At 39.1% G+C, this 12,161-nt stretch overlaps 1 protein-coding gene across 2 annotated transcripts in view; it reads right to left on the bottom strand.

Annotated features, from left to right (window-relative positions):
- KLHL2 (kelch like family member 2) overlaps positions 1–12,161 on the bottom strand; it is a 97,325-nt gene that overhangs the window by 57,286 nt on the left and 27,878 nt on the right. Inside the window, exon 4 of one of the 2 annotated variants that reach the window (XM_038559150.1) lies at positions 6,831–6,952. The exons of the other annotated variant lie outside the window; for it this stretch is intronic. Within the exon in view, the coding sequence (XP_038415078.1) occupies positions 6,831–6,952 (122 nt within the window). The remainder of the gene's footprint in view (positions 1–6,830; positions 6,953–12,161) is intronic. 2 annotated transcript variants of the gene reach the window in all.

Raw genomic sequence — 12,161 nt, 5'->3', positions numbered from 1 at the left:
AAGCCAAGAAATAGTTATCAATCCTTACATGATCTATCCTCATCTAGCTGAAGATGTTAAAAGCCTTAGATCTTCAAGTTCAGTCCAATTCAGTCCTAAACTAATCCTGACCAAGACTGTGAAGTTTATTAGGTGCCCAACCAGTACTTCTAGTCTGTCATTAATCTTGCTTGCTTAAATGTGGTTGGCTTCCCCAAGCATCCTCATGCACTGTGAACCCTAAAGCCCTACAGGACTGAGCATGCCCCAGATCCTGGGTTGGCCATCCCGTTTCCTAACAGGAATATATTTTCTCCATAATCCCAACTTTATAGCTATGGTATTGCAATTGCCTAGAGTTTATCAAGTCTCTTTCAGCCAAGCGAGCTTGGGGCTGTAGACCTGATTCACTGTTCACTCTGGGCCACCCTCCCTGGATCAGAGACACTGCCTAACAGCAGGCACTACACTCCTACGGCCACCACCATGAGACTTCTTGCTGCCATGCCTCTTGCAGCACCTCATTCAGACCTGAATTTGTCACTCATCCCTGAGAACTTTCATTTGGATTACAGGCTGCCCTCAATCTAAAAAAAAAAAAAAAAAAAAAAAAAAACTTAAGTGCTTGCTCTCCCAGAGAGGTGCCCCTATTCTTGGCCCCAAGCCTCAATCCCTATGATGCTTTTAGTGAGGTCCCAGCATGTCTCACCTCTACAAAGGCCAGTTATCCAATGAGTGATGTTTCACAAGCTCTTATATAAGAACAACAGAATTCAACCCCTATTTCAGACAAAAAAACAAAGCTCAGAGAAGTTGAGGACTTTGGACAAAGTCACATGGTATTGCAATTAGCAAAGCCGACGTCTATACTCTATTTACTATGCTTTGCTCCTTGTTCATTTTTTATAGCATCACACCTAGTGCAGGACTAAAGACTTAGCAGATACTCCATCAGTTTGCTTAACGACAGAGTATCTTCCATACCCATTTTAAAATAAATATCCATCTAACAGAAATCGCATTTAGTGTCTATCTACACAATGCAGGAATACACACAGCAAAAGCATTGGTTTACCAACCTCCTTGACCTCTCACCTAAGTGTCCCATGCCCTTTGTCCTCTCCAACATGCTTGCACACTTCTGCCCCTCCAGCTGAGTTGCATTTTGCCAACTCGTAACATTTCAAATCTGTTTATGACACTTGCACTTGTTTCTGAAATTATGTAATTCAAATAAACATATGTAATCCAATGAGATGTAACTGTAAAAAGAAAGCTGTTGCTATGAAAACTAAGTTCATTGCTTTAGAATGACTTGACCAATGTGTTATGGCAAAAAAAAAAAAAAAAAAATTTTCTTAAATTACATGTAGGGGAAAGGAAGGGGAAATTGTATAATTCAAAGATGACTTTGCACTGAGATTTCAAGTGTCTCAATTCTTGCTGCACTTTTTTAAAAACTAGAAGATTACAGTTGACCCACCATTATGATGTCATACGTGCAAAAAAGCAGATGGCTCTCCAAGGAGCTAACCATACTTGTTTTACAACAAAAGACTGGCATAAATTGTGCAGTTGCATGTTGTAGGTTACAATAAAATATTTGGGGTATACATGTATTATTTTTTTGATGGTTTCTGTTGATTAAGTGGTCAGCCATGTCAACAGGTCTGTGGATGCCCCTACCTCTACTATCTTCTTTTAGGAACACCTCACTGGTAAAACGTTGTTCAATATACTGTTCGCACTTCCAGTCTGAAACAAACAAAAAATAACCTCCCCTACACCACCAACAAAATGGACACACTATGTTGAATTTTCTACTGTGCTGTGATTGTGTGGCACACTGGTGTGTTTATTGACAAAAATTAATTTTAACTGTTTCTTGAAAAATTCTCATTTAAATTCTGTTCCTTTTCTAAAAGGATGAGATTTTCTATCTGAAAACATTTCAATTTATGCAACATATAAATTTTCTAAACTGTTTAAAATCTATCCATTCACAATTATCCGATGCTTCTTAAATTCTTCTGAAATGATACAAGTTCTTACAGACAGAACTTGTAGATAAACATTCATAATATTAATTTGGGAATAAGAGTATTTACTTACATTGGCACTGTCTACTAACATCCTCACCTTCGTTTTTCACACTTACATCAGGTGAAAAAAACTCTTAGCTACTTTTGGCAAGCCAAAACAAATACCCAAAAGCTGAGAAGTCAAAATGTATGTAACAAACCATAAATTTAGCAATGAGGTAAATGTTTTTAAAAAATTCAAGTTGCTTTAGGATTCTCCAAAAATGTTGATCAACACATCAAATGAAGAAGAGTTAAACCTCCAATAATATTAGGTAATGAAAAAAGTAGTTTTAGTTATAAAGGTATTTTTATTTTCAAATTTATGAACTCTCTTTTTAAGCAACACTAGTTAATGACAACTTAACAGCTGCTGTGTGATACTGAACTAATTACTTAACCTTCTTGAGCTTCCTTAATTGCAAAATGTAGTAATACCTATCTAATAAGGTGATGACTATCAAATGAAACATATGTAAAATGCCTAGCACACAACTGAAAATAAACTCATGTAAAAACCCTTCATACACACACACACATACATACATACACACACAGCTTAGTATTCTTAACAGCAGGAGAATGAAGGGGAGAGACAAAGCATATGAATTCTCTAAAGTGTATATAAAACTGTGCATAAATGGCTATGTGCACTTTACTTGGGAAAGGGTCCACAGTTTTTCATCATTCTCAAAAGAATCCATGATGCCCCCAAATTTAAACAGTTCTTGTTTGTGTGTGTGTGTGTGTGTGTGTGTTCTAAAAGAGAGCAAGTAAACAGGTGGTGGAGAGGGAGGGAGGGAGGGAGGGAGGGAGACAGACAGAGAGAGAGAGAGAGAATCTTAAGCAGGCTCCACACCAGGTACAGAGCCCGATGTGGGATTTGATCTCACAACCCCAAGATCATGACCGGAGCCAAAATCAAGAGTTGGATGCTTAACCGACTAAATCACTTAGGAGCCCCATGATGCCTCCAAATTTTAAAAACTACTTTTTAATAACCTTTGACTGTATTTTCTCTGTTCCCAGATACATAATGTTTATAAAATTTGACTGGAAACTCAAGGAACAAGTTAAGTTTAAATTACTCAATAGCAACAACAAAAAAGTTCAATTAAAAGCATGATCGTGGCAAGATATATATTCTCCTTTTATTTCTCCTTTAAAAACACAAACAAATTCATTTGGCTCAAACTATTCCCTAATCTTGCCATAAATAAAAGCAAATATCTAAATTCAAAACCAAAGTTTAAAAAAAAAACAAAAAACAAAAACAAAGTTTAAAAATCTAAACAACAACAACAACAACAACAACAAAAAAACAGCAATAGCAAAATAAAAAATCTGGGAAACTCCAAAAAGTCAAGAATTAAAGTCCTATTTTCCATATATAACACAATAACATTTCTTTTTTGGAGTTAATTCTTCAAATAAATTCATTCCCTTATTCTGACTCAAAGTTAACCACCTTCACTTCAAACAGTCGGTATATATATTTTTTAATTTGTGTAAATAGGAGACTATACGGCATCACAGAAAGGGCCCTAAACTAGGAATCAGGGACACCCACTGACTATGATGGCTGGACCGCAACATTCCACAGCACCATGATTCTACATCAAAACATGCGATCCAAACTAAAGCACTAAGTTACTTTCTATCCTAAAATTGTATTTTATTTTTTATTACTAAACAGAAACTCCATAAAAGAGAGGATACCTGACCAAAGATTTGATTCTATGTCTATAAGAAAATATACCTACAACAACAAACTTGAATTTCAGAAAGTTCTATCCCCACTGTCAATTTTCTCAAAACAGGACTACTCCGAGCAGGGTCTCGGGATCCCTGGGTGGCGCAGCGGTTTAGCGCCTGCCTTTGGCCCAGGGCACGATCCTGGAGACCCGGGATCGAATCCCATGTCAGGCTCCCTGCATGGAGCCTGCTTCTCCCTCTGCCTATGTCTCTGCCTCTCTCTCTCTGTCTCTCTCTGTGACTATCATAAATAAATAAAATTTAAAAAATATTTAAAAAAAAAAAAAAAACAGGACTACTCCGAGCAGGGCCCCAGTTGGGGCCATTTACAATTTTAGTTTAACATTAACAAGAACACCAAAAATCTCCACCATACCACTCCTTCCCCTAAGGTGAACAGCACTTACAAGAAAGATCTAACAGTGTACACAGACAAAAATAAACAGGAGAGAGAGCAGTTTGGTGTAACTTGATAGGTAAACTCTTATTTTGTATTTCACCGAAAGACACTTGCCACGGAAAAGGCAACTTATTTTAATCAACTTTATTTGCAAATTGCCTTTTCTAAAATAAGTAATTTTTTTCAATGGAATATAAATAAGGCTATGCATACCAAGGTACCCCATGCTCTCTTTCCCCATCTCCCCCCTCCCCCCCAAAAAATATATATATATTAAGCATTTAGTAAGTCTGCCAAATACAACTCTTTGAATGTATTCCTGTAGGAGCTGAACATATACACAAAAGGCAAATCAGCATGGCAAGAGGTTTTCTGAAAGGCTGTGATGACTAATATTTCAGGACTGGAACGTGATAGTTATTAAAAGAAACATGAGAGGCGTTTTCCCAGTTCCTCATAGGCCAACATCTCCATCGCAAGAACTACTACAAACAGCATTCAGAGCTGAATTCACACAGTCGACTCTCTTAGGCCTAAATCATCTTTTGCAAATTTCCTCCATGTCACATATTATGACAATCAGCAATTCATTCGCTGAAGGTCAGATACAGGGCACAATGAGCACCATGAATTCAAATGAATTTTTAAAAAGGAGCAAAAAGAAAAACCAAGACAATGTCTTGTTGGCAACAATACCCCGAAATCCAGCAACAAGCATAACCACAGAGAAAAAAATCAGATTGTGATGACATGTTGGTACTGTTACCTCATGACATGTACCAAACACTTTCCTACAGATTAAAAAAAAAAGTCCACATAGCAGTTGATTCACACCTTTATACACAACTTTAGTATCAACCAAGGTTGTTTCAAATGCCTTACCTCATGAACTGGAATTTCCAAACAAAGGCCAAATGAGGCCACTTGGGAAAGATCACCAGAAGGCTTCACCACTGCCAATATTTCAGATTTAACAACAGCATGTCTTAACAAGTTAAAGTCCAAAGATTTCAGTCTCCGAATCCAAAAAGTTTGTATCATATTTCAACTAATTATAAGGGACAAAAGATGAAGCCCACATTTTCCTATTTGAGCAAGTAGAATTCAGAGATTATTTCTTAAGAAGTTAGTCCTAATTCTTTTTGTTATCCTCAAAACACAGTTTACCTGGTTGGAAGGAGTATAAATAAATATAAACTTGCAGATGGCAATTTGGCATACCAATCAAAAATTAAAATATGCTTGTACCCTTTGATCCACCAATTACATCTGAAAAATCTATTCCACGAAGTTTGGGATATAAATATAAAAATGTGTATTCACTGCACTACTTTATAAAGGTGGAAAAATCACATATGCTGATTAATATATGGCATGCCATTCAAAAGAAGGAGCTGGGTCCACATGTATTGACGTGTAAAGAACTACAAGATACTATGTACAGGGACGCCTGGGTAGCTCAGTGGTGTGAGCCTTTGGCTCAGGGAGTGACCCCCGGGGTCCTGGGATCGAGTCCCACATCGGGCTCCCTGCAGGGAGCCTGCTTCTCCCTCTGCCTGTGTCTCTGCCTCTCTCTCTCTGTGTCTCTCATGAATAAATAAATAAAATCTTAAAAAAAAAAAAAAAAGATACTTTGTACAGTGAAAAAAAGCAAGTTTCAGAATAACAGGTAGAGTAAAAATACACTTATGTCAGGCAAATTGTGCATAGGTGTGAGCATAGGTGTGAAACAGGTTTCATGTGCATAGGTGTGAGTGAATGGGTAGATAAAACTGGATAGAAAATGGTCTGAAAAGATTCACACCAAGCAGATAGCAAAAGCTACCCTCTGGGGAAGGAGAGTAGATCAACGTGTGTGGGTTGGGGAGCATGAGAAAGGAAGGGCAGTTTAAAAGAGGCACTTACCCTTTCTACACTATATACATCTGTATTACTCATTTATATCATTTATATACATAAAACATCTGTTCTTTATAGAAAGTTAAGAAAACGCAATGTTAAGTTTTAGCTAAATTCTAGAATCACTTATAAAAGATGTTGCAGGGATCCCTGGGTGGCGCAGCGGTTTGGCGCCTGCCTTTGGCCCAGGGCGCGATCTTGGAGACCCGGGATCGAATCCCACGTCGGGCTCCCGGTGCATGGAGCCTGCTTCTCCCTCTGCCTGTGTCTCTGCCTCTCTCTCTCTCTCTCTCTGTGTGTGACTATCATAAATAAATAAATAAATAAAATTAAAAAAAAAAAAAGATGTTGCAATTATAAAAAGAAAAAGTAAAGACTGTTGATAGTCAGAAACATCCTTTGTAGATTTTAACCTCACGAACAGAGAAAGGTGGGCAGCATCAATCAGTAGTTACAAACGAATATGACAGCGTCTTCACAAACAAGCAAGCATCATTCAGAGAACTGAAAGACTGGAACACTGAGACTATAGAAGATTTTGAAATCAGAAACATCATTAAAAAGATGTCATCGTTCCAAACGTCCCTTAGAAATTCAGTTTTAACAATGAATTCCATTACTTTGGTACAGAAGGTATACTATGGTGTGGGGATGCTCTTGTGATTTAAAAACTGGCATGTATAAGCAGCTACACGATATGAGGGGTTGACTCTTACCTGTACATTTTCTTCTGTAACCTGAATTTCCGCAGTGTAAACATAATCAATTAACATCCTCAGGGTCCAGCCATCTACCTCTTTTATGCGAACTCTCTTTGCTCGGCTCTCACTCATCTCACCTAAAACACGAAGGAGAAGAGTGACGCTACAGCAAGACACTGTTGTGAAGACACCAATGCCATTTTCTTGCCACTCACTGTATTTTGTAGGCAACACAATCAGTCGCTTTTTGCAGGCCTAAAGCATCCCATCACCTCCCCCTGGAAGCTAATGATGAGCAAATGACGAAATGTACTTTTGTTAGTCACCTGTACCTGGAAATCACATCTCAGCAGTGAGCTTGCCATGTGCCCAACTCTAGCACCTGTGGCACTGTCGGTTCAGCATCTGACGCCGTCCATGCTTTTGAGCAGTTTGGGTTTTTTGGTCCATGCTTTTGAGCAGCTTTTCTTTTTGGCTTTCTACTCATGACTAGAAGAGTCACAATGTTACCCCCTCGGGCTAACAGCAATGAGCACTTGCTAAGGAGGACTCACTTGGTTAGCAGCGTTCACCCCTCAAGCACAGCAGTGCCTGCCACGGGCATGAGTGGCCTACGCTGGACACAGAGGCTCTGTCCTCCGAGACAGCACCACCCTCATGCAGGAAACAACCAGAACATAAACTACAGAAGGTGGTGAGGGAACGCAAGACAAGAGGGATCATAAAAGGGTTAGTCAAGGACAAGGGCTTATTACAGGGCTCTTCTAGCCCAAGTTCTGTTCCTGTTTGTCATCTGCGGTAACTTCATCCACAAACGGTAGATCCCTTCCACACCAGCACTTCTTACTGAAGCCAGACACTCTGCTACATCACTGACTGCTAGAAAGTGCTGTAGGACCCTCCTCACTCCCTTGCTCATTGAGCTAACTGAACGTGCAAGGACCATAAATAAGATCCCCTCTTGTGGAAACAGGGAAGCAGAAAAGAGAGGGGAGCTCAGGGAGAGAAAGCAGGCAGCAGGTGTGAGCACACACACATGGACAATAAATATAAAAAGACCCAAGACATTGGGAGACATAAACCACCGAACGGCGGGGAAAGAAAACTTCAACGTAAAAGGACGAGGACAGTCTACGAGTGATGTCGAGTGCTCTGAGATGCCTACGGAAAAGCTCTGGTGCCATTAGGTTTCAAAGATAAAAGCAGCAGCAGCAAAACCATGCTGCCCCCGCTCACCTTCACCTTAATCCAGCATCTCCTGTTGGAAAAACAACAGAACAGCCTCAGGATTTCTTGAAAGTTCACTTCTTTTTTAGCCATGGTACACTGTCTGTGACCATAAGCTATTACAAAAGCCTACGGGAATCCTAATTACACAAAATTCCTCAGTAAACACAAACCCTGGGAGGACAGAAATAATAACAGCGATGGACATTTAACTGCATGCTTCCCTGGAGATCAGCTCTGACATGCTCTCAGAAAGGAGCTGTTCTCCTAAGAGCTAAAGTATCTCAAAAGTATCCGGCCACTTCCCGGGGAAGGTGAGGAGGGGCCATCCCCCGGGACCAGGAGGCAAGGGAGACAGGTAATGAGAGAAAGGTATACAGGCCTATACGGTAGGAAGACAAGGGCCTGGATTACGTGTCTGCTGCCTCAGCACATTTTTTTCCCACTAAAAAAAGGGAGGGAAAAAGAAGGGTTGAGAAATACAATATGTAGTTCTTCATCTGCAATACAACACATGTCCCTATCCTACTCTCTCTGGATCTTGTACACAGATGGGATTTGCATCATCTGGAAGCTCTTTTGTGTCAAAAGTGAAGACACTGGTAATTCCCACTTGGACTGTAGACAGAGGCCACAGCTAATTCATCTGTAGGGCTCCAGTGATGCGTAAAGCCCTGCAGGGCCTGAGGTCACACATGGATAAAGCCAGGTACTGAGCTCTCCAGAAGTGAACTCACCTCTCAGGACCCAGCCGTGACCTAGCTTAGACTTTAATTTATACATATATGACTGAAAAATTAGTCCTATGCCAAGCACCTTTTACTATTACAGGTTTTTAAGATTTTATTTATTTATAAGAGAAACAGAGAGAGAGAGGCAGAGACATAGGCAGAGGGAGGAGAAGCAGACTCCCTGCAGGAGCCCGATGTGGGACTCGATCCCGGAATTCAGGGACCGTGTCCTGAGCTGAAGGCAGATGCTCTACCGCTGAGCCACCCAGGCATCCCTACAGTTACATTTAGTAAATAAATTTTATTCCATTACTCTTCAAGTTCACGTGTGATCTAGTCATTATCGTCCTTTTGTCTGTCATTAGTTCTGGGTTACAAAGAAGCTACTGACATACCGGTATTTTCATTTTGGCAAGCTGACCTGGATGCCCCTGCCAGCACCGTCTGTGATGGTCATGGCACGTAACTCCTCAACTCTATTACTAATCTGAGGCAAACATGGTAGCTGCATTCCTCCGCCAGTTTTGGTCAAGTTTGACTCACTTCTAGAAAAGGTCTACTAGACCCTCAAAGGGAGAAAAAAAGAAATAGCACTCCCTCCCTGTCCTTCCTTGAGATGTTGGGTCCACTCTAATAGACATCTGGCATTCACAAGGGGAAGCGACCTCGGGATAACATTTTCACTGCCAACGGAAGGACAGAGACACAGAAGGAAGTGGGATCCCTGAGGAAATTCTCAAGCTGCAGATCTGACTATGCCTGGTGTCCAGCCGACGTCCCAGTTACGAGAGAATACATGTCCTTACCATTTAAACCAGGGGGTTTCTGTCATGTGCAGTCTACAACAGCGTAACTTAGGCTCTTTATGCACAAGACCCTATTTCATTTTCTTCACAGCAGTTAGCAATATCAGAAATTACTGTTTCTTTGCATTTACTCTCTACCCTCTCCTCTTCTTCCAAGGAGAATCATGAGAACAGGGACTTATCTGTCTTGTTCATCTCTAAAGCCCTGATAATGCCTACCACAAAAAACATGCTCAATAAATATTCTTTGATGAGTGAAAGTGAAAGCACTTTGATGAGTGAAATGATGGTCTACTGTTTCGTATTCCAACTTACCGAATCATGTTCAGTATGACAAAGAAATCATCAAAAAGCACAAAACAAAGGAGTAAAACTAAAAATTCAGTATCTCCCGCTAGATATCAGATAGATATTTTAGCCTGAGGCACTAAATAAGCCTCAAATGTATTTGTAAGAGAAAAAAGCATTTTAAACATCGCATTTGTAACAAGTAATTTAAAACATAAGAACCCAATCTGACATACACTTTCTCAAGTAACAGTTAAACCACCTGGCCTTGCTCTAAATAGGCCCATACTTCACAGAGTAAAAACCTGTGAATATATCACAGAATTACTTTTCACCTCCCTTCTCTACCCAAATACTTGGAATTACGATGAGTAACAGAATTCTTTTTTTAAGTGACAAAATCTGAATGAAAAATTCCCCTACAATTTATGGGAAATTAAAAACAAGAGCCAAAAAAGAACATCTGCATATTCCCCACTTCTTAATAGGTGAGTCACAGGAAAACAAAAGAAGAGTAGGGTAATGCCCTATGCCACTGCAAATACTTCTGATTATCCACTAAGCAGGAGAAAATAAATATACATAATGTATGATGCAATGCAAGCATGGAAAGGTCTACTGGTTGGCCTCACTATATTTTTTATACTAAAGTTTAACAGAGCTTCAGGATCAAAAAAGAGAAGACCAGAGAAAGAAATAATGGACTCATATTCTAGCAAATCATAAAAAAAAAGTATGTACACTAAACCCCTAGACCAAATCTCCTAATCTTCCTTACCTGACAAATGATGTACTACTCAGTGGTTTCAAAGATTGCCAGAAAGGTGAATAGCACCTATTGCTACAGAACCATAAAAGTCAAGCCTAATAAGCATATGAAAAGATGCTAAACTTCATCAGTCATTAGGGAAGTGCAAATTAAAACTACAAGAGATGCTATTTTACACCCATCAGAATGACAACAAGTTAAAAAAAGTAACGTGTTGACAAGGATGTGGAGAAATGGGAAGGAACCCTCATACATTAGTGGTAGGAATGTAAAATGGTGCACTTTAGAAAACAGCATGGCAATCCTTTTTAGGTCAAACAGAAATTTACCATAGGACCCATCAATTCCACTCGTACATATCTACTCCCATGAGAAATGAAAATAAATGTCCACACAACCAACTGTTCATGGATATTTACAGCAGCACTATTCCTAATAGCTAAAAGTTGGAAAAAACCCAATGTCCATCAACTGGTGAATGGACAATCAAGATATGGTATATCCATAGAATTGTATCTATCTAGCAATAAAAAAGAACAAATTCATGATGCAGATTATGACATGGATGAACTTCAAGATCATTCATGTGGGAATAAAAATGTTCCAAAATTGATTTACCACTCAGTACATTTACTAGAAGTCACCGACCACTACACCTGAAATGGGTAAATTTTATATTATGTAAAATATGTCTCAAAAACGTGAAAAAAACCACAATTGAGGTATTCATTTTATATATATATCAGAAATTAATAGTATCCTTATTTTGCATCTACCTTCATATATCACAGTCTGAAATTTGACTACATATAGAAGGTATATCCTCAGTCAGAAACAGGTAGGACTGCAAGTACCCACCTACCAGTTAACTGAGATACAACTAGGAATATTTATAGAATCAGAATATCTTCAGGGACTCTCATTACCATCATTAAGCAAAGCCTTCATATTCATAAATTGGGTATCAGCTAAAACATGAAGAGTTGGGAACTGTCAGACCACAAAAAAAAAAAGAAGTGCAAATGAAATGTGGTTTAGATCACAAAGTAAACAGAAAAGAAAGAAAAGGTGTAACAAGATGTACCATCTCTATCCAACATTCATGTTTCTAGATATCTAAGGCTCAAGGAAAGTGGAAGACTCTAAGTGCCACCTTTTGAAGGGAAAGGAAACTAACCTTGCTGTTGCAGTTTTAAGTTCACCACTATATTTCTGTAACTCTGTGGAAAATAAAACAGTCATCAAAAAAATAGTCTAAGGCTTCCTCAGTATTCTACTCTTGTAGAATATAAAGACATTTAGAAATTTCAAGTATAAGAAAAATGATGGATCATATGGTATGCTTATTTGTAACTTTTTGAGGGACTTCCATACTGGTTTCCACAGTGGCTACACCAAATTACATTCCCATCGGCAGTGCACAAAAGGTCTTTTTTTTTTTTTCCTACATCTTTGCCAACACTTGTTATTTCTTGTCTTTTTGATTCCAGCCACGTGGACAGGTGTGATTTGCATTTCCTTGATG

This window comes from Canis lupus, chromosome 15 (genome assembly GCF_011100685.1).
Source record: "Canis lupus familiaris isolate Mischka breed German Shepherd chromosome 15, alternate assembly UU_Cfam_GSD_1.0, whole genome shotgun sequence".
Taxonomy (NCBI): domain Eukaryota; kingdom Metazoa; phylum Chordata; class Mammalia; order Carnivora; family Canidae; genus Canis; species Canis lupus.
Note: the sequence above shows the minus strand (reverse complement) of the source record. Positions and strands in the feature narration are given on the sequence as shown.